This window comes from Leopardus geoffroyi, chromosome C1 (genome assembly GCF_018350155.1).
Source record: "Leopardus geoffroyi isolate Oge1 chromosome C1, O.geoffroyi_Oge1_pat1.0, whole genome shotgun sequence".
Lineage (NCBI taxonomy): Eukaryota > Metazoa > Chordata > Mammalia > Carnivora > Felidae > Leopardus > Leopardus geoffroyi.
The window spans coordinates 77,661,974-77,682,010 of NC_059328.1; the positions used below are offsets into that span (position 1 = coordinate 77,661,974).

At 42.5% G+C, this 20,037-nt stretch overlaps 1 protein-coding gene across 3 annotated transcripts in view; it reads right to left on the minus strand.

The window, feature by feature from the left end:
* Positions 1 to 20,037, minus strand: part of TGFBR3 (transforming growth factor beta receptor 3) — a 209,253-nt gene that overhangs the window by 3,492 nt on the left and 185,724 nt on the right. For 2 of the 3 annotated variants that reach the window (XM_045478261.1, XM_045478260.1), the window contains 2 exons: positions 13,999 to 14,040; positions 11,655 to 11,762 (listed from right to left, as the gene is read on the minus strand). In XM_045478261.1, coding sequence (XP_045334217.1) covers positions 11,655 to 11,762; positions 13,999 to 14,040 — 150 coding nt within the window. Of the gene's footprint in view, positions 1 to 28; positions 160 to 11,654; positions 11,763 to 13,998; positions 14,041 to 20,037 lie in introns of those variants that run through there. The other variant, XM_045478263.1, reaches the window with a different exon arrangement.

Sequence of the window (20,037 nt, forward strand, 5' to 3'; positions counted from 1 at the left end):
AGGGACGAAGAAACACGCGTGTTACGTGTGCACATCCGTGACAAGGCCAGTTATTTCCCCCTTTGCTGTTCTATCTGATGTTTCTCTCCTCCGGGGGCAGAAGCAGGTAGACCAGGCCTTACACAGAAAGTGGTCCTGTTTGTTGGTGTTTTGTTTTGCCTGGTGAAAAGAGAACTGTTTACAAGCTGACCTATGATAGGCAGTGTTAGTGGCTAAGACTCTGACAGATGACAATAAATCGCCGGGATTTCAGTGCCCAGGACCTTTGAAGAAACCGCCACCATTGGTACCAACTGACCAGCCCCTGTATTCGGGACACACAGCCTATCTCTTCTCATAAAGATACAGTCAGGTTTGGAGGATGAGACCTTTATTTATTTATTTATTTTATTAAAAAAAAAAAAAAAACTGTTTTAACATTAATTTATTTTTGAGAGACACAGAGAGAGCACGATCAGGGGAAGGGCAGAGAGAGAGAGGGAGACACAGAATCGGAAGCAGGCTCCGGGCTCTGAGCTGTCAGCACAGAGCCTGACAGGGGGCTCAAACCCCCAAACCATGACACCATGACCTGAGACCAAGTCAGGTAACTGACTGAGCCAACCCGGGCACCCCAAGAGGGTGAGACCTTTAAACTGTACTGAGAGAGATCTGCAGTACGGGGGCCTTTTTCTGAACATACTTGCTCAAAATGGGGGTGGTGAGCCTAGATTTTGCCCGAGCTACAGCACAGCCAAGTGCTGTGCGGCCCATGAACACAACCCAGCTGAGAAATGGAGGCAGGACAAGCCTGCTCTCGGAAAAACCTTTTGGGAAAGGAGTTTAGCTGTTGGCACACAGGGAACTGTGGTTGCCTGGGAACAACCTCCTCCATCCTGCAGTTCACTGGGGGTGCAGTGAGAATATCTCCTAACACATTAAGCATCCCACTTTTCATTACACATCCCACTGAATTTTAGCTAAACCCATTCCTTGTGCCAAATGTGCAGTGCTTTGGAGGAGGAGGAAACCCTGGGTCACCCACACACATGGTTTGCATTTAGCACTTGCAAACGGCCCTAGAGTGAAGTCTTTTCTTCAGTGAAACTGGTCTCAGGGCAGCCCTCAAAAAATGGCTCTGTGTAGGGAAAAGGGATCCATGCTCTCCAATGAAAAACACTGCATTTTCTCTGAAAAGTCAGAGCATAAACTTAATAATCTTCTGGTCAGCAGTCGCCCTCTTCTAATGTTGGAAGCCCCAGAGGGCCAGCTCTGTTTATGAATGAACCTCCTCTTTCCCAGTCCTGCTGAAATACACAGCTATCAGCCAGAGAGATAAGCAACCCTCCGCCCGCTTCATTAAAACAAAACACACAGAGCAAAGGCTCCACTCCTCAAGGGCGGGATCTCAGCCTGTTACTTCCATTCCCTTTCTGGGGCCCCTCAAAGGACTCTGCCAAAAGAGCAGCTCTGCAAAATGTAGAACCCGTTCATGCCTTCGCATCTGGTTACAGCTTCCCCTGTCACCCATTTTACAAACCACACAACTACAGCACACATTTTTGCATCAACCTCAGGGCATTTGTATGCTTGCTGCATTGTTTGGCCCGTGCTGTCTTTCCTCTGATTATCTTTTCTTCCGGGACTGGTGGGATAGAGAGAGGATAGGGGGCCAATATTCCTTAGAGGCAGAGAAACTGTATTTCCAGTCTTCTTGGTTTTTTTAGGCAATCTATATTTTGGACGTTCCCCAGCATTACCCTCTACCCTTAATGTATGTATGTAATTAAAGATCTGGAGAAGTTTGCCTCCATGACAGTGACTTTCTGCCAGAAATTCACTTTCCCCAGAGTGGGAGCTTATTTCTAGAAGGAAATCAAATCTCTTAGCTATTCTGATGTCAAAAAAACAAAACAAAACAAAAACCCCAAAACAAACAAACAAAAAACCCCAAAGGACTGGGGGCCGTGCATGAAGCGCATTTTTGCAACACTTTTCTCCATTTAAAAAGAAAAGCAGCAGGAATCAACACTCCACCTTCCCTTTTTGGCTCACCTGGACTTCATTTGTTCAGCCTGATAGCAGCTAAAGCATGGTGGCCTTGCCTCATTTATTGACAGTGAGCAAGTCTGTCTCATCCAGAATTGGACACGGGCTTGATTATTCAGAGTCAGGAAAAGTGCCAATACTACTCCCTGCCCAGGAAGTATGAGTACTTGCTTTCTGATGTCTGTTTGCCGAATGTAATTTGTTGGCATGCCAGTTGATTTTAATCAGTGCCCATTAAAAAGGTCTTTCAGCTTCCAGTTTTGGAAACTCTTGTGCTAACGCAAAACACTGTCTAAAATGAAAACTCAAGCAAAGCAAAACAAAGAAGCCCCCTCTCCTCTCAAGATTGCAGGATGTATTTCACCACGGTGGACAAGTCAAATTAACCTAATAATCTACTGACCTCGAAGTAGCTACACCTGTGGTGAACGTTGCAAAACATACAGACTTGTGGAATCACTATGCTGGACACCTGACCTAATGTGACATTGTGTGTCGGCTATACTTCAGGAAAAAAAACTGAGGAAAAAAAAAAGCCAGTCTACTGACTTTGAGCCAATAATGTGCCAAGCCAAGGAGAATCTTTGTCTGAGAATCTGCTCAGAAATACTGAAAATACTGTTTTTAGAAATATTAAAAATACCTTCTCCTACTGTGGTGGCTATTTTCACATGGATGAGATTTCTCACACGTTGTTAAAAGCTTTTACCTTCTTTAAAAAAATTTTTTTAATGTTTATTTATTTTTGAGAGAGCAAGTGAGCGAGCAAGCATGAGTGGGGGAGGGGCAGAAAGAGAGGGAGACACAGAATCTGAAACAGGCTCCAGGCTCTGAGCTGTCAGCACAGAGCCCAACGCGGGGCTCAAAGTCATAAGTTGCGAGATCATGACCTGAGCCAAAGTCGGAGACTTAACTGACTGAGCCACCCAGGCGCCCCAAAAGCTTTCACCTTCTGACAAATTACGACCAGGATTTTCTGTTGTCAGATGGAAGTGGTGCGACAGAAACAGTCACCCTGAGAAACAAAAGTTTGATGAGCAGATGCTTCTGCTTAAAAAGCCAACGGAGTTCCCCTGGGTTTTCTGAAATGGGCCCTTTGGCTTTCTGCTCTCTATCACAGTGACCTCTGATTTCTTGGAGCACTAACTCGTAACATATCCCTTGGGTGACTAATAAAACCACCCTACTTCTGGAGAAGAAGGGCAGGGAGGACCCAGGACCCCAGAGCTAAGCAGAATAGGCCCACTTAGCAAATGTAAGGAACTGAAGGAAGGGTCCTTACTCATGAACATCATAGTTGGCCATCAGGAGAAATGTGTTCAGTCTTCACGCTTTGCTCCTAAAATTTCAAACCCCACTAAGGAAGAGAGATGTGGGGAGGAAGGACAGTAGAGGAGGAGGCCTTTGGAAGACGGTGTATTAGAAATAATTCCACCCAGTTCACATATTCGCCTGTGGCTGAGCCAAGATGTTGCCAGAGATGCTTTCAGAAATAGAAAAATATATTTCTTAAGGGATAATCTGTTTTATTTCTTTAGCTTGGCATGGAGTTGTCCAGATCTGATTTCCTGCCACCTACTTTACAACTGGATTCTTATCTCTGCATCTTGCAGCATGGCAGGTCCTGGGGAAGAAACTTCATCTCAGAAAGATGCGAATAACTTGGAGAGGCTCCACAGGGAAACAACAACAACAGAAGAATTTTAAAGAAAGGTGAGAGGAATCTCAATTATTTAGCCCAAAGGAGAATGTTTGCAAATATCACCCAAAGAGGATTATTATAAAGAAGAGCAGACAGCTGTGCTTTATCTCTCTTGAGGGCAGAACATGAGGAAATGAGTTTAAATGGTAGCACTAAGGATTTAGGTCACAGAGAAAAGAACTTGCTGATTATGGGGATTGGTTAGTTATAAGGGGAATTTATGGAATCTCTTTCTTGGAAGACACTTAAGCATTGGATTGAAAACCATATGCCTGGGGATGGCTTAGCTTTAATATTACTTGATGCTGGAAAGAAAAAGATACTGTCTGCAAGGCCTATGTGTTGGTTGTAATTATGGACCAGTCAATGTCTCAACCTCCTGATATCCTAATTGTAATTATTTTACAAGCTTGCTCCTGTAAGGATAGTGAACTAGATAGACTACCTTTAGTTTATAGAAATGTTCATTATTTATCATTTCCAAAAATGGTCCGTCTCCACTCTCTGAGCTAAAAGATTTTCCTTCTGCAGGCGAAACTCATCAGGAGGGGTACGTCTGATGTCGTTATAATTTATGAGGAAGGGGGGGAGAGGTTCCAAGGCAGGAATTAAAACCCTTCAAAATGTCCTGCCTATCATTTTCTTTCTATATTCCTGCAGTACAGCCAACCTATTTGCCCCCAGATTTTGGTTTTCTGTGGCTTATTTTACTTTAACTTAACCTGATCACATGGGTGCCGAGAGTGGATCCTGCCTTCTTTACAGTGGTACCAGGGCTCCCATCTGTTCCAGCTGCATCTTCCTGATCCCTGGGACTCAGCCTCTTGCCCCCTACCTTAGTCACACCTGTCTTCCTGCTGCTTCTCTCTGCACCTGGACTAAACTTGGGAGCCTGAAGAAACTTCAGACTTCTGGAAACATTTGAAGCCCCTAGAGATGCTCCTAATTAAAAGCTCTTACCTGACTCAGGTAAACCTAAGTAGGTGCTTGACTTTCACTTTAAGAACACATGGTATGTTCAACTGAGGACTGCTGAACAGAAACCTGAGGGATTGGGACAGGCATGCCTACTTTGAGACCTCAGCATTTTATATTGCTCTGTGGAATGCAGCATTCCTTCCACTCTTAGATTTTTGTTCTGCCTACATATCTGAGAAACGTTCATTATCTTACATTTTTGTAGGACTTGGGAGTTCATAAGACTTTTCACATGCATTCTTGCTTAAGTGCTCTCACCGCCAATGACCCTGGGCAGAAGGGGTCACGTCTATGTTTACTAAAGGGAAACATGGTTCATAGTAAGGTAACAAGACTAGCAGTTGAACAAACTAGATCTTCAAGTCCCAGGGCTGTACAGAGACACACATGGAGGGCAGCCTCGCCCCGGACCCCTGCCCTCTTCCGTCTTCCTCTCTTCTTCCTCTTATTATCATCACACTGTGAGTACATTCTGTTCAGTGGCCACAAAGGCAAGTTACATAAAGTAAAGATAAATGATGACCACCTCTAACCCACCCTCCTGCACAGTTCTGTCTGCAGAAGGAAGGTCTTTTAGCTTGGAGGATGGGGAGGCTCAATTTTGGAAACGATAAACAGTGACTGAATACTTCTCCAAACTAAACACAATCTAGTTCACTCTTCTTACAGGGGTGAGATAGTGAAATAATTCCAATTAGGATATCAAGAGACTGAGACATTGGTGCACAATGACAACCTACACGGAGGCCAAGAGAAAAATCTCACCAAAATGACACTTTACAGATTTTATTTTTAAAGTTTCTTTATTTATTTTGAGAGAGAGAGAGAGCGGGAGAGGGGCAGAAAGAGAGGGAGAGAGAGAATCCCAAACAGGTTCCATGCACAGTCAGCGTGCAGAGCCTGATGTGAGGTTCGAACCTATGAGACCGTGACATCATGACCTGAGCTGAGATCAAGAGTTGGTCACTTAATTGAGCCACCCAGGTGCCCTGACACTTTACAGATTTTTAAAAGGCATCAACCTACAAGAAAGAAAAAAAGAAAAGCAGGAGTGGCGACAACATCAATAAAATATTGAAAGCTGGTGAAGAAATGGGTGAGTAGTAAGTGATGTAGCAGATTTAAGAGAGCCAGAACCTAAGCCAACAGTAAGAACAGATGAGCAACAACCAAGTTATAGTACAGAACCCTCAAAAATTCAGGAAATGGTGGCATCAGTTACTCGCAGAGACAGGGCAAACTTGAGGCTGCAAGCACTAGGGTTGACTGACTGCTGCCGTATAAGCAGCAGTGAGATTTTTCTAAATCCCCTTCTTTACCCCATGGAGTGGGACCCTGCCCATCCTCATCTGGGAGGGAGACAGGAAGTTTACTCTCCAGAATATGAAACTGAGGTTTCCAGGAGTCAACAACACCAGGACAGCTGAGAGCAGAGAACCCAACTCAAAGAGGAGGATTAAATGAATGTCCTGTAGGTTGGATGTTGTGGTGCCTAGAACTCTGACAGCCAGACCTGCACTCTCCAGGAAGAAAATAAGAAAACCTATTTTATAGAAAACCTGGTGAGGAAACCTCAAGAGGAAAGATCCAAAGATGAATTATTAGGAGTTACTCAATAAAAGGCAGCCAGATCACCCTAAGGGAAGTTCGCAATCAGTATATCCCATCTATAGCCTCAAAACTTACTCATTCTTAAATAATCCTATATTAATATTTTCAGAGGGATAAGATATTACACCCGTAGGAATAAGATATATATTTTTAATGCATAGGAAAAATGGCTTGGAATTGAAACATTTGAATGCAGTAGTTAAAAATTCAGTAGGAAACGAAAAGATAAAGATGACGAAATCTCTTTGAAAATTAAGGAAAAAAGTAGAAAACAGAAAAGAAAGGAAAATTGGGGAACCATTCAAGAGGTTCATCTTTATAATGATTTCTAGAATGAGAGAACAGAGAAAATAGGAGTAAAAACAAATGATTCCAAAAATCTCAGTGCTGGAAGACATGAATTTCTAGACTGAAAGAGCTCCATAATGTATGAAATCCACCTAAGTCAAGGACTGTCATTGTAAAATTTCTCCCAGAAAACAAAACAAGCCAGCAATTTGAATGGCTCTGAGTTTCCCAAAAGCAATCTTCAGAGCCAAAGGTCAATGAGGAGTGCTTCTAAGATTCTAAAGAAAAATTATTTATGACCTAAAATTCTGTACCTTGCCAAGCTGTCCACCAAGTGTTTGTATAAACTGAGGATATTTTCAGATATGCAAGGTGTGACAAACATTTACTTCTTATGTACCCTTTCAACAACGGAGGAGAAGACATGGAATGAATGACACAGGCCATTCAAAACTCCCAAGGTGCAGGGAATTCCCAGAACAGTAGTGCAGGAATATAAGAAGACAACATTGTCCAATATAGAGGGCAGCCAGTTCAGACATGAACAGGTAAAAAGGCTCCGGGAAAGATTTAGTGAAGAAAATGAATCAGTGGAATACTGTTGTCTGAATGCATTCAGAAGAGACTGAGACAACTGGCAGAGGGTCAACAGATGAATTAGTGAGAAGCGTACAGAAAACTAAGCCTGCTGCCTGGGTGGCTCAGACAGTTGAACATCTGACTCTTGGTTTGGGCTCTGGTCATGATCCCAGGGTCATGGGTTGGAGCCCTGCATATCACGCTCTGTGCTGTGTGTGGAGCCTGCTTGGGATTCTCTCCCTCCCTCCCTCTCTCTCTCTCTCTGCCCCTCCCCTGCTCATGTGAGCAGTCTTGCTCTCTCAAATAATAAATAAATAATAACATTAAAAAGGGGTTAAAAAACAAAACTAATGTGGGGAAGGAGGGGAGAGATAATCATCAATTCTAGGGAAAATTAAAAATCATACAGGAGAAACAATAATATACTATATAGCTAAATTGTGATTAGCATTTAGGTAGTTACAATATGAACAATAAATACTGATCTACCCAAAATTTGACTATAATTCTGTTAAGAGGCTGGTAGCGTTGGGGCACAATCAGGGGCGTGAATGTATAATTGGGACACAGTGATGACAAAGAACTGAATTACCATTTTCCATTGTTGAAAGAAAAAGCCTAAAGCTGTTAAGTCAAGAAGTTGCAATACTATACTTCTATTATTTCAATATATAATGTCCAAAACAATCAGCTAAGAGTCAGGAATGGTGCTCTGAGGAGCAAGAAAAGGGAGTGGGGCAGTAGGGGGCTCATGTTCTTCTAATAAGTCTTGTAGAACTATTTCAGTCTTTAAGCTATGTGCATATGTTACTGTAATAGGGCTAAAAAGTTTTACTAAAAAATACAAGTAAATACTTTTGCCCCTCACATCAAAAAAATGACAGATACAATTCTGCATATGATTTTTGGGACCTTTAAGAACTACAAGTTTGGGACTCCTGCACTAGCCAGACTCGCAGAAGCATGAAGATTCTATGGTTCCTTTCCAGCACCATTTCTATTCTGACTGTTACTCCTTTTTGTGGTATCTTAGTAGATAATGTAAATTTTAGGAATGGAGTTTTCCAGAGTTAATATAGCCCTCAGGAGGTATTGCTTATGGCACCCAAAGCTGTGATATGACAGAGGACGGACCCAGCTTTTTTAGACTAACACACGTTCCAGGTATGGAAGTATGTATCCACAATTCAAACACATGACTTGGTTTGGTGCTCTGTGCTCGGATGGAAATGAAGAACATAAAGAGAATTTGTCTGAATTAGGGGCTGTTTTTGACACAGAGGCAGATGCTGCTTGAACCCCCAAATATACCATACAAGGTCTGAGTTTCACAGCTTAGACTATTGTGGATGTTGAATGCATTGAGTCTGTGTATACATACCTCTCTCCATTGACTACTGCATTAGAATCTCTTTTCTTTTTTTTTTTTTTTTTTATTTTTGGGACAGAGAGAGACAGAGCATGAACGGGGCAGGGGCAGAGAGAGAGGGAGACACAGAATGGGAAGCAGGCTCCAGGCTCTGAGCCATCAGCCCAGAGCCCGACGCGGGGCTCGAACTCACAGACCGCGAGATCGTGACCTGGCTGTAGTCGGACGCTTAACCGACTGCGCCACCCAGGCGCCCCTAGAATCTCTTTTCATCTAACCTTGCTGCTAGCTGATCCAGGTAGGAAACTGAAGGAGTTCTGGACAGGATAGTACGACTGCGTTCTGAAGTGGGCCTTTTTCACACTTATATGATGTTGGTTTTCCTTATGAGAAGTCTTTAAAATGAACCAGAGGCTACAGCTTTTAATAAAAAGTCATTCTGAAGCTGTATCATATGTGATGCTAGCAGGGTTAGAGCCCAAATGACAGTGTCTATAAACCTTTTAACTTCCAAATCAGTGTAATTTATATTGCTTTGGAAACCATAACAGGAAGGGTTTTTGGCTTTGTTTTTCTTTAATCTACTTCCAAACCTATTTCTATATTAACAAAATGTAAAAACTCCTCCCCTTCAGTGTCTGGTTTGTGGGAGAAGGGAGCAGAAACGACAAACCTTGGAATTTAATGAGCAGACCAATAAATGCCATAAAACCAAGCTTTGCTTTTTATCAGGTTTGTTACCATGGCTGTGCGCAAGAGTCTGGGATTATCGGAGTGAGTTTAGTGGGGTGTGTGCCAATAGTGAGTGCCATGTGGTAGCCCGATACTGCCTGGACCTGGCTGCCTGGCCCTACCCGGCCTGAGATGAACTTCCAGGGTTGAGGGTGTAGCTCCATGGCCAAGGCCAGTCATTGCTCTCAGCAGGCACATGTTAAGCATAGGTAGATAACCAGCCCATATAAAATCCTCAGGGCGACAGAGTCTTTTTGGCGTAGTTCCAAGTTCATTCCCAAAATACAGCATCAGCTGCCAACGGCCCTAGAACCTCACAGCCAGGCAGGAGATTGGGAAAGATTAAAAGGAACTGCTAGTGTGAGATCTGAACATGTCAGTACGCCTCTGACAAATTACTTACTCTAAAATACTACTCTGCTAAAAGCCGTCCCTTCTGGTGCTTATATGAACTGTTCATGAGGAAGAATATGCCTAAATTGATTCCCAGGGGTTTGTATATCCTCAGAATCATTACATTTAGGATTAAGAGTCTCATTTTCTCTCTCACATGATATATACCTCACTCAAACATCGCCAATTGGGAACAATAGTTTGAGGACTCAAAGCTCCACTATCACAACTCCTAAGCTTTTGCTTTGGATTGTGTGACTTTCCATGCTAGGCACAAATGGATCTGATCTCCTTCGGCCATAATCTAAAATATCTCAGCCAGGGGATGCAGTATTTGAAGTAAAAATTCTGCTTAGGGATTAAGAGGTGACTTCTCAAAATGCCCTTCTGTGCTTCGTCTCCCTTTAAAGCAGTCATCTTTTTAGCTTGTCTGGTTGAATGGCCCACAGTAAGGCCAAAGATCATGGCGCTCATTCGTTCAATGGAAAATCAATGAAATTCTACATAGAAAGGCTGAACCTGCCACTGGCCTCGGGCTGATCAATCAAGCACAATTTACCTAGGTTCATAGTATAAACTCAAAGTATCCAAGGACACATAAGCCTAAGTAGCTCTCTAGACATACCCCAAAATGCATGTCTTTCTTTCCTATGTCTATCTGCAAGGAAACTAAGAAAGAAGCAACAGAAGGAAGGTCCATTTGTTCCTCCCCCATCGCACTAGCCTCGCCCCTTGCCAGGCCTGCATTCTGTACTGGGGTCAGAACAGGTTCTCTGTTCAGGCCAGAATGTTTCAACCTTTGGATTGAGGGGAAGGGGAAAGGGGAGGAGTGTGGCATATCAGAATTTGGGGGAAGGAGGAGCACAGCTTGAAAACAAAGTGCCTTGTTTCACCATTTTTATTTGTTTGCAAATCATGAAAATATATTTTAACTCTTTTTTTTTTTTAATTTATTTTTGAGACAGAGCATGAGTAGTGGAGGGGCAGAGAGAGAGGGAGACACAGAATCTGAAGCAGGTTCCAGGCTCCGAGCTATTAGCACAGAGCCCGACGCAGGGCTCGAACTCATGGACTGTGAGATCATGCCCTGAGCTGAAATCAGATACTCAACCAACTGAGCTACCCAGGTGCCCCTCATGAAAATATATTTTAAAAATTTAAACAATTTTATAGAAGAAAGACATGAGAAATTTATGCTTATCAAAGAGGGCATGGCATGGGTTTTAAAAGGGTCAAGAAATTCTGGTATAAGCCACCGAGACTGGGGATTCTGGTGGGCAGTGCGCAACATCTTGGCAGAGAGGATAATAAAATCTTCGCTTCCTTTTTCACTTCCTGCCCATTCATATGTCTGCACTGAAGTGTTTAGCTTTGAGGGAAGGGTTTGTATTTCTGGTTTGTCTACATTAATTGTCTTTAATTCAACCCTAACCACAAAATAGCTTTATTAGTAGCTAAACTTGACCAAATTTCAATTGCAATTAACATAGTTTGAACATTCCTTTTCTTTACTTTCTTTCTTTTATTTTTAAATGTTTAGTTTTGAGAGAGAGAGAGAGAGAGAGAGAGAGAGATAGAGAGAGAAAGAGCGAGTGAGCGAGTGCACCAGCAGGGAAGGGGCAGAGAAACACTGAGACACAGAATCTGAAGCAGGCTCCAGGTTCTGAGCCACCAGCACAGAGCCCGACGAGGGGCTTGAACCCACAAAGGGAGAGATAGTGACCTGAGCTAAAGCTGGATGCTTAACCGACTGAGCCACCCAGGCACCCTTGAACATTCCTTTTCTAATGGTGCTTCAGGCACATTGTATTTTTGCAAAACCCCATTTATGCCAAATACATTCATGTGCAAACAGTGGGGATGAACTTTCTCTCATTCGTCAGTCCATCCATTCATGCAAGGAAACCCTGAAAGGTTGCCTGTGTGGCAGACATACAGGATTCACAGCAACTACTATCTGACAGTCACACTCACCTGTGTGAGAATAGATGTACCACAAGGCCCCTGTCAGGAGTGCTCCGATCACAAATGCTGCAAATGCGATGCCCATCACCGTGAGGGTGTCCAGACCATGGAAGATCTCTACAAAGGAAGGGAAGCCAATGCATACTTTCAGTGAATCTGCATTATATGTTACAATTTTGTATCTGTGCCACAAGCACTGTTGGGAAGGCTGAGCCTTGACTAATAAAACAAGGGTGAAATGAGGATTCCAAGAAAATGCAGTGTATTTGAAACTTGCATGTTTTTTTTTCCCCCAAAAGGAAAATAAAATGATCCGATTTCCAAGATATCCTCCTCAGTTTGCAGCCTCCATGTGAAGATGCTTTGGAAAATGAACTTCCATGATCGAAATGTGACCCACAGCAAACACTTTGAACAATGATACAAGAAAACACACTTCAAATTCTCTACAAACATGTTTTCATGAACATTTACAAGTATGAGAGATGACCGGAAGAAAGGGAGTGCCAAGGAGGAAACATGAGGTAAGGATCGACTCTTCTTATAGATTTTAACTTTTCAGTGGTCTCAGCTCAAACCCTCCATCTTAACAATTATGTACTGTATCATTTAAAACAACCTACTCTTTAACACTTTTCCAACCGTGATCTTTCTACGAGGGGGACGGAAACATGTCTCGGTGTGGAGGGATGTCAGTTTTATGGTCAGCAAAACACATAAATAGAACCAATTGTTCCTCCACTTGGCAAAGATGTTTATACTTGAAATTAATTCCAGGCTACAGAAATAGAACATTTCCTGAGAACCACCTTCTTTGAATCACTTATAAAAAGTTAAAATCACTTTCTAAGAGAGAAGGGTTTTCAGTAGGATAAAATTTCCAAGGTGTCTTTTTTTTAATATAAATTTCAGGTGTACAATCTCCCCAGTATTTCAATACCATGTTCCTCTCCAGTCAGAAGCAACTCCAGCTGATCTCCATATGAATTAAATCACTTTGCCTTTCATCTCACTTCAGTGTAAAAGATCTAATTGTAGACAAATAGGACTCCCTGAGTAGCCCCAGAACTAACTCGTAAGGGCTCAGGAAAAGTAGGTCATGCTGGCAACGATTCTAGAAATTAGGAATTCCCAACCTGGTGGCTACTCTTCTAGGCCATGTGTTCTTTGGTGTGTTAACTTCTGGAAAATGGGGATTGCACTACTTCACCTGCTGAAGGCGGGGAGTGAAGAAAAGGAGTTTGTAAAAGGTCTGGGATCCTGAGGAAGGAGTAAGAATTGGGAAGAACTCTAGAGGTTAAGATGAACCAAGTCATCAACACAATTTAGTCTAGTCTGCAGGTATTAAAAGATGATTTGCCTTTTTATGCTTACAGATGCAAAAGAGAGGCATGAATGAAAGTTTTTAGTAAAAATTCTCCTAAATTCTAAAAATAGAGATGTCATTTATGAAAATTAGACTGGGTAAGTATGAGAGAAATGCGTCCATATGTGTCTCTTTGTGGGTTCATGATAATGTTCCACAATATTGTTCAAGTAAGATCCTTAACTAGAACAGTATAGTGCTTTGCATAAAGGAACTCACTAGACCTTCATGTGTAATGTGATGGGGTCAGTAATGGAGACTGACCCAGACAGTCGTAGGGAAGAAAAAAAAAAAAAAGCAGAGATTCTCTTCACAAGGCAACACCATCTAGAAGAGCTTCTGGGTATACAGCAGGAAGCTCAGGCTCTAGTCCTGTCTGACTGCCAATTATAACCACAGGCAAATCTACCTAAATCTTTTGGTTACAGTTTTCGTCCAGAGCGAGTGACAAAATTGGCCCGGACGATTTCCAATGCATCATGTTGTAGCAGTTGGTCTCTTTTTTTCACACACGTCCCCCCAGGGCCTCCATAACCGCCCCCCGGCCCCCGCCCCCCTTGGACTAGAGACTGTCTAGAAGACCCAGCAACTAGTTCCCTTAGCCCTACTTCTCTGAGCAGGTAATTACTGTTGATGATGCATAAGCAAACCACTCCCATAGCTGTAAGTTAATGCTTTTAGATCACAGCTGATACAGGTATGCAAATAATGAACTCTTCTCTCTAAAGCTAAGTAAGGCCACACATGCCAGTGGGTCAACAAATTCATATTTAAAAGAGGCAGACAGGGGAAAAAAACCCAGAAGGATGAAGGAAGGACAGAGGAAAGGAAAAAGAAAGTACGAGATTATGAAAAAATGGGGGAGAAGGGGAATGGGAGCATAAGTCTCCTTATCAAAACTCAAAGTTTGCCAAATGCTCCATAACCAACTCATTCTTATAAAAAGCCCAGGAGGCTTCATTTCAAAACAGATGCGTAAAGACTTACGTGGAGGAACTGGATTCGGTTCCTTAATGCTTAGACTGGTTTCTGGAAAAAAAAAAAAAAAAGAAAGAAAGAAAGAAAGAAAAAATACATAAATCATGATGCATTCCACAGAGAAACCAAGTTTTAAGCAAAAGGTCATCAAAATCTGAGCAGAGACTGCCACTTTCCTGTTTGTTAATAAATACTCGGTGAAAGCTTTGTCAATTATCCTCTTTAGATGTCAAAACTGTAACATGGGTTACTCAGAAATTTTAAACACTGCACTTTGTTAACCATCAAATGTATAGGTTCTCCAAATTGAAGAAAACCTGAAGGCCAACTTAAGGAATTTTAGTGTGACAATGTGTGTGTGTACATACCTTTATATTAACAAGAGGATATGATACCTTCAAATACCATAATTCTCCAGTGTATTCATGATGTTCTTCCACTTTCAAAAAGTTCTTTTACTTTAATGTACACAAATTTTTTAAAAATGTCTTTCTTCTTCTTAGTGCTATTATCCTCTAGTGCAGCTCCTTTTCATCACACATCTGCATTGGTTACAGAGCTCTCCTAACTGGTCTCCTTGTCTCCACCCACTGCCCTGCTGCCTCTGCCCCAAATATTTCCTCCTCTATATTTTCCCCCACACTGAATTTTCCAGAGCCCAGAGTTGATTAAGTTATTGTCCTGATTAAACTGCTCCATGACTTCCTGAACTTATAGGAAAGAAAATCCAAGCTCTAGCAGAGCACACAAAGTTCCGCCTTCCTCCTCTACCGACCTGTCTATAGTCTCCTTTCCTAGGGGTCCTTCACCCATATTTATTTAAGCTCCCTAACTTTTCCATGCTGCTGTATGTCATCACACTTTGCAAGCCATTCCCTGAAATACCCCTTCTCCCCCAGACCTGCACTGTTGGTATTTTTGCCGGGAGGCCTTCTCTGACTCTCCCACTGCCCCAACCTCCAACCCCAACCAGCAGGGCTGGTCTCTACCCTCTCTGCTAATTCCACCCCACAGTTTTTGTACGTATACTACATCACATCGTAATTCTCTACATTTTTTTCTGCCCTGAGGGCAGGGTCAAGTTCTTCCTTATCTGTACATCTTCAAGGCTCAGCCTAGCATAGAATAGGCTGACCAGAAATATTCAGTGAAGGATCATTAGATTGTTGATATGCTTTTCAAAAATGGACACAATAGAAGAAGGCTGGAATAAGGCTATATAGAAGATGCTTTGACATTCCTATAATTCTTTCGTGTTCAAATCTCATTTGAGGTTCACACCAGCCCTGTGAGGGATGCAGAAAAAGAATTCTTATCACTATTTTACAAATGAGCATCCTGAGACTCTGATATCATGTGACTTGCCCAAGGTCACAGCTGGAAAGCATCAGGGCAGAGGTTGATCCCAAATTCCAGATTCTACTTAGTAGGCTAATAACTAGGGAATGTCACTTTGTCCTTAACAGGAAAGCACTGATTAAGAAGATACTTGTGACTAACGGTGAGAAAAGCTTAGATCATGAACTAAGAATAAATTTTATTTACTTTATTTTGAGAGGGAGGGAGGGAGAGGGAGAGGGAGAGAGAGAGAGAGAGAGAGAGAGAGAGAAAGTGTGAGCAAGCAGGGCAGGGGCAGAGAGAGAGAGAGAGAGAGAATTCCAAGCAGTCTCCATGCTGTTAGCAAAGAGCCTCATGAACTGTGAGGTCATGACCTGAGCCAAAATTAAGAGTCAGAGTTAGACGCTTAACCAACTGAGCCACCCAGGCACACCTTTATTTATTTATTTATTTTTTCAACGTTTTTTTTTTAATTTATTTTTGGGACAGAGAGAGACAGAGCATGAATGGGGGAGGGGCAGAGAGAGAGGGAGACACAGAATCGGAAACAGGCTCCAGGCTCTGAGCCATCAGCCCAGAGCCTGATGCGGGGCTCGAACTCACGGACCGTGAGATCGTGACCTGGCTGAAGTCGGACGCCTAACCGACTGTGCCACCCAGGCGCCCCTATTTTTAACATATACACACACACACACACACACACACACACACACACACATATATATATCTTTTAGAGACAGAGAGAGAGAGCATGCACAAGCAGGGGAGAGAGGCAGGGAGGGAGGGGAAGACAGGGAGAGAGACAGAGGGAGAGGGAGTGGGAGAGGGAGGGGGTGAGAAGGAGAGGGAGGGGATGAGAGGGAGAGAGGGAGAGAGGGAGAGAGAGGGAGAGAGGGAGAGAGGGAGAGAGGGAGAGGCGGAGAGAGGGAGAGAGGGAGAGAATGAATCTTAAGTAGGCTCCACATTCAGCATGGAGCCCGAAGCAGAGCTCTATCCCACAACCCTGGGATAATGACTTGAACTGAAATCAAGAGTCAGACACTCAACCAACTGAGCCACCCAGGTGCCCTAAATTTCATATTGTTAGGTGATTGGAAAAAAAAAAAACAAACAAAAATATTTTATGACATATGAAAATTATGTGACATTCAAACCTATTCCATAAATAAAGTTTTCTTTGAACATAACCATGCTCATCTTTCCTGTATTGTCTACAACTGCTCGCACTTACACGCTGCAAGAACAGCACTGAGTAGTCAGGGCTGGGACTGTATGAGGAAGAAACCAAAAACGCTATCTGGCCCTTTAGGGAAATAGTGTGCTGAGTCCTGGCACAGACTCTCCCCCGCTCTTTAGAGTTTCAAGTGGTCAGTGTTTAGCACCTTTCTTTTCACCTCCATTTCCACTCCATAAAGAAAGAACACACACACCTTGTGCTGGAATCCACAGTGGAGTGAAAAGAACTTGTGAAAAACTGACCAAACAAGCAGCATTCGAGGTCATTGTTTATAAAAATAAAGAAGCTACACAGGATTGTAAATTCTCAGGATTAACCATCGCAGCTGGGCTGCAGCACAAGTATCCTGGTCCAGCTCTAGGGGAAGGAATGCTCCTGGATGAATCAAAGCCACCACAACTGAACAGTGCCCCCTGGAGTTGTGCAACACGGGGGCACGAGGGTGAGGACATGTGCAGGTTATACTGAAATAGAATTACTAAAATTAAAATGATTGTGTGTTTTTAAGAATCTATTTCAGTAGGCAGAACACACACCGACTACAAAATGCACACAAGAGACTGTCTCCTAGGGGTTTGGTCCTATCAGCCTATTGGCAGTGATAAAATAGTGAAGGTGATGTCTTACATTTATACATGTGTATAGTATTTTACAATTGACAAAAAGCCTTCTCTTGGATTTTCTCATTTTAAACTCCCAAGAACCCTATGAAGTAGGGGTATCTAACCACAAAATTCTAGTTCCAAGATGCAGTGGTTTGATTCGCTGAACTAAGTCCAAAGGCATTTATAGTGTTCATCATGTGAGAAATATACACGCGTCTGGGAAGAGTTCCATCCAATCAACCGCCCATGGCTAAACTTTTTCACTCAGAATCCCTAAGTGGTTTTAAATAATGACTCTCCCCAAAGGAGACCTCACATGTGAGAATTTGGGTTTTAGAGCAAGGCCTCTGTGATGGATGGCATTGTTTTAAAACTCTTAATGGACTTAGCCTATGATCTAATCCTTTTCCCCCACCCCAAATAGGGGCCTTCTCGCAGCTAAACAGAAACATTTGGTGCTTATTTCCCCCGGGGTGAAGTTCCTCCATAAACAATAACAAGCACAAGCTGCAGCACTGAGGTTACAGGATTTTATCCTCCTTTTGGTTCCAAAAGTCCCCAATAACCCCTGTGTATGACTAAAGGAGCCTGATCTCCGCCGGAACCCTATAATCGAGCTGGCATGCCGAAAGGAAAATGGGAACGCGGCGATATTTACTTTTGGTTTAAGGGTAAGATGGTAAGAAAGGAATCCTTGCTATTGCTGCAAAGAGAATTTTAACAATAGAGATTCATTTGCAGAAAGAACAAACTATAATCAACATTCTGAATTAAATCTTTTCATATACTCTTGAGCAAATTTTGGTCTGCCTCTAGAACCAAATTTCAGTTTGTTGGGCATGGTTTTCATAAACGGGATATTTCTGGGGTTATGCATGAGTAACTGACCACAGCTTTGAGCTTCCAGCTTTCAATTCAGTTCTCCTAAATATGGTAGGATCGAGCAGGCCCACAGGGGAACAAGGTGTCTACTTGGTACCCACATCTATTGGTGTTTGGCAAAGAGGGAAAGATAGGAAGATGAAGAAGCTGGGGACTCAGGTGGCCTCTGTGCAGACCCCATTTAACGTGCAGTTTTTACTAACTTCACTGTAAATGAACCCCTTTGCTGGTTCTTTCAATATTTATGGCATTCATTCCAATTACCCTGTCACTTATCCGCACCCTTCCACTTGATCACTGGTTCTTACCTGGGGTGATTTTTGCCCCCTGCATCCCACTGGGACATGTGGAAATATCTGGAGACATTTTGGGTTGTTACAATGGGTAGCAGAGGGGTTTACTATGGGCATCTAGTGGACAGAGACTAAGGATGCTGCTCAAAATCCTATGATACATAGGACAGCCCTCTACCCCAAGAGTTACCCAGCTCAAAACATCAACAGAGTCGAGGTGTAAACCTCTGCACTACACAAGGCCTTACAGACGGGTTTACTATGTGCCGAGCATATAGTGGGTACCAATAAACATTTTTTGAATAACTGTAATTATCATGTATATCTTATACTGTGTATATCTCCCCAAAACAACCTTCATGCTGCTTTCAGAGTAGTCTTCCTAAATGATTTGATCATTGGTTCCCTACCCAAGGTCTTTTTTTTTTTTTTAAAGATGTTATTATTTTTAAGTAATCTCCACATCCAACGTGGGGCTCAAACCCACAACAGTGAGGTCAAGAGTGACATGCTCCACCAACTGAGCCAGCCAGGTACCCCAATCTTTTCGATGGTTCTTAAATTTTAGAGGTGCATGCTGGAATATTTATGGATGAGATGAAATGTCTGGATTTCCTTCAAAACAATCCAGGGACAGAAAGTGGTAAAACAAGTTTGGCCACAAATTGGTAGCTGCTGAAACTACACGGAGGATACATAGTAGTTCATTCTCCTATTCTATTCTATTCTATCCTATCCTATCCTATCCTATCCTATCCTATCCTACCCTACCCTACCCTACCCTACCCTACCCTACCCTACCCTACCCTACCCTACCCTACCCTACTCTCGTATATATTTAAAATTTTCCAAAGTAAAAAGTCCCTAGATACCTCTGTCCCTTACTGGATAAAGACTGAATGTCTTGGTCTGTTAGTTAAGCATTTCTACCATCTTTCTACTCAGCTTCCCCACATCTCTACTTCAGCCTGAGGACAAAACCCGGCTGGGTGCTTTAGAGTATTTTTGTTCTGGAAAAATCAAGTATGTTCCAAAAAGTAACGCCTCTCTTGGATTAACTTCCAATTGACGTTTACAGCTTTCCCTTTCATTCCCCTTCCACCCCTACTCCCCACAAAAACCCAGTTTGGCTGAGAGGTTAAGAGGAAGGAAAGGAAATTAACATTTACCAAGTGCCCATGATATGCCAGGTGCTGTCCTGAGCACACTTATTTTTAAAAAGTTATGTAGTGGAAATTCAGTATTTTGAACATTTAACTTGCTAAAAATTACATATTGTATATAAATCATGGCAAACTTGGGGGTGGTGTTTATTGTTCTTTCTCACTCATTTTTTTTATATGTGCCCTAAATTTCAGACAAATGATTATCTTCCCTTTCACCATTTTCAAAAAAATCATCACTGCTGTGGTAGAGCCATTTTTATTGTGCAAGCCCTAGTGTGTTCTCAAATGCCACAAAAATGGTACAGCATCCAAAACAAACAGCACTAACGTGCCTATACTTCAAAATATTTCAGAAAATATGGTAGGATGGCACTACCTCAACTATTTTAATTGTTTTGCCATAAACCATAATATGCATCGACTATTCATGTTTTCTGGGCTTTTTTGTGAGTTACAATTCAGAGTCACAGAACTTCTCAATTTTAATACTCTCTTAAACGGCTTACATGTGTCCCAACATCTTACCC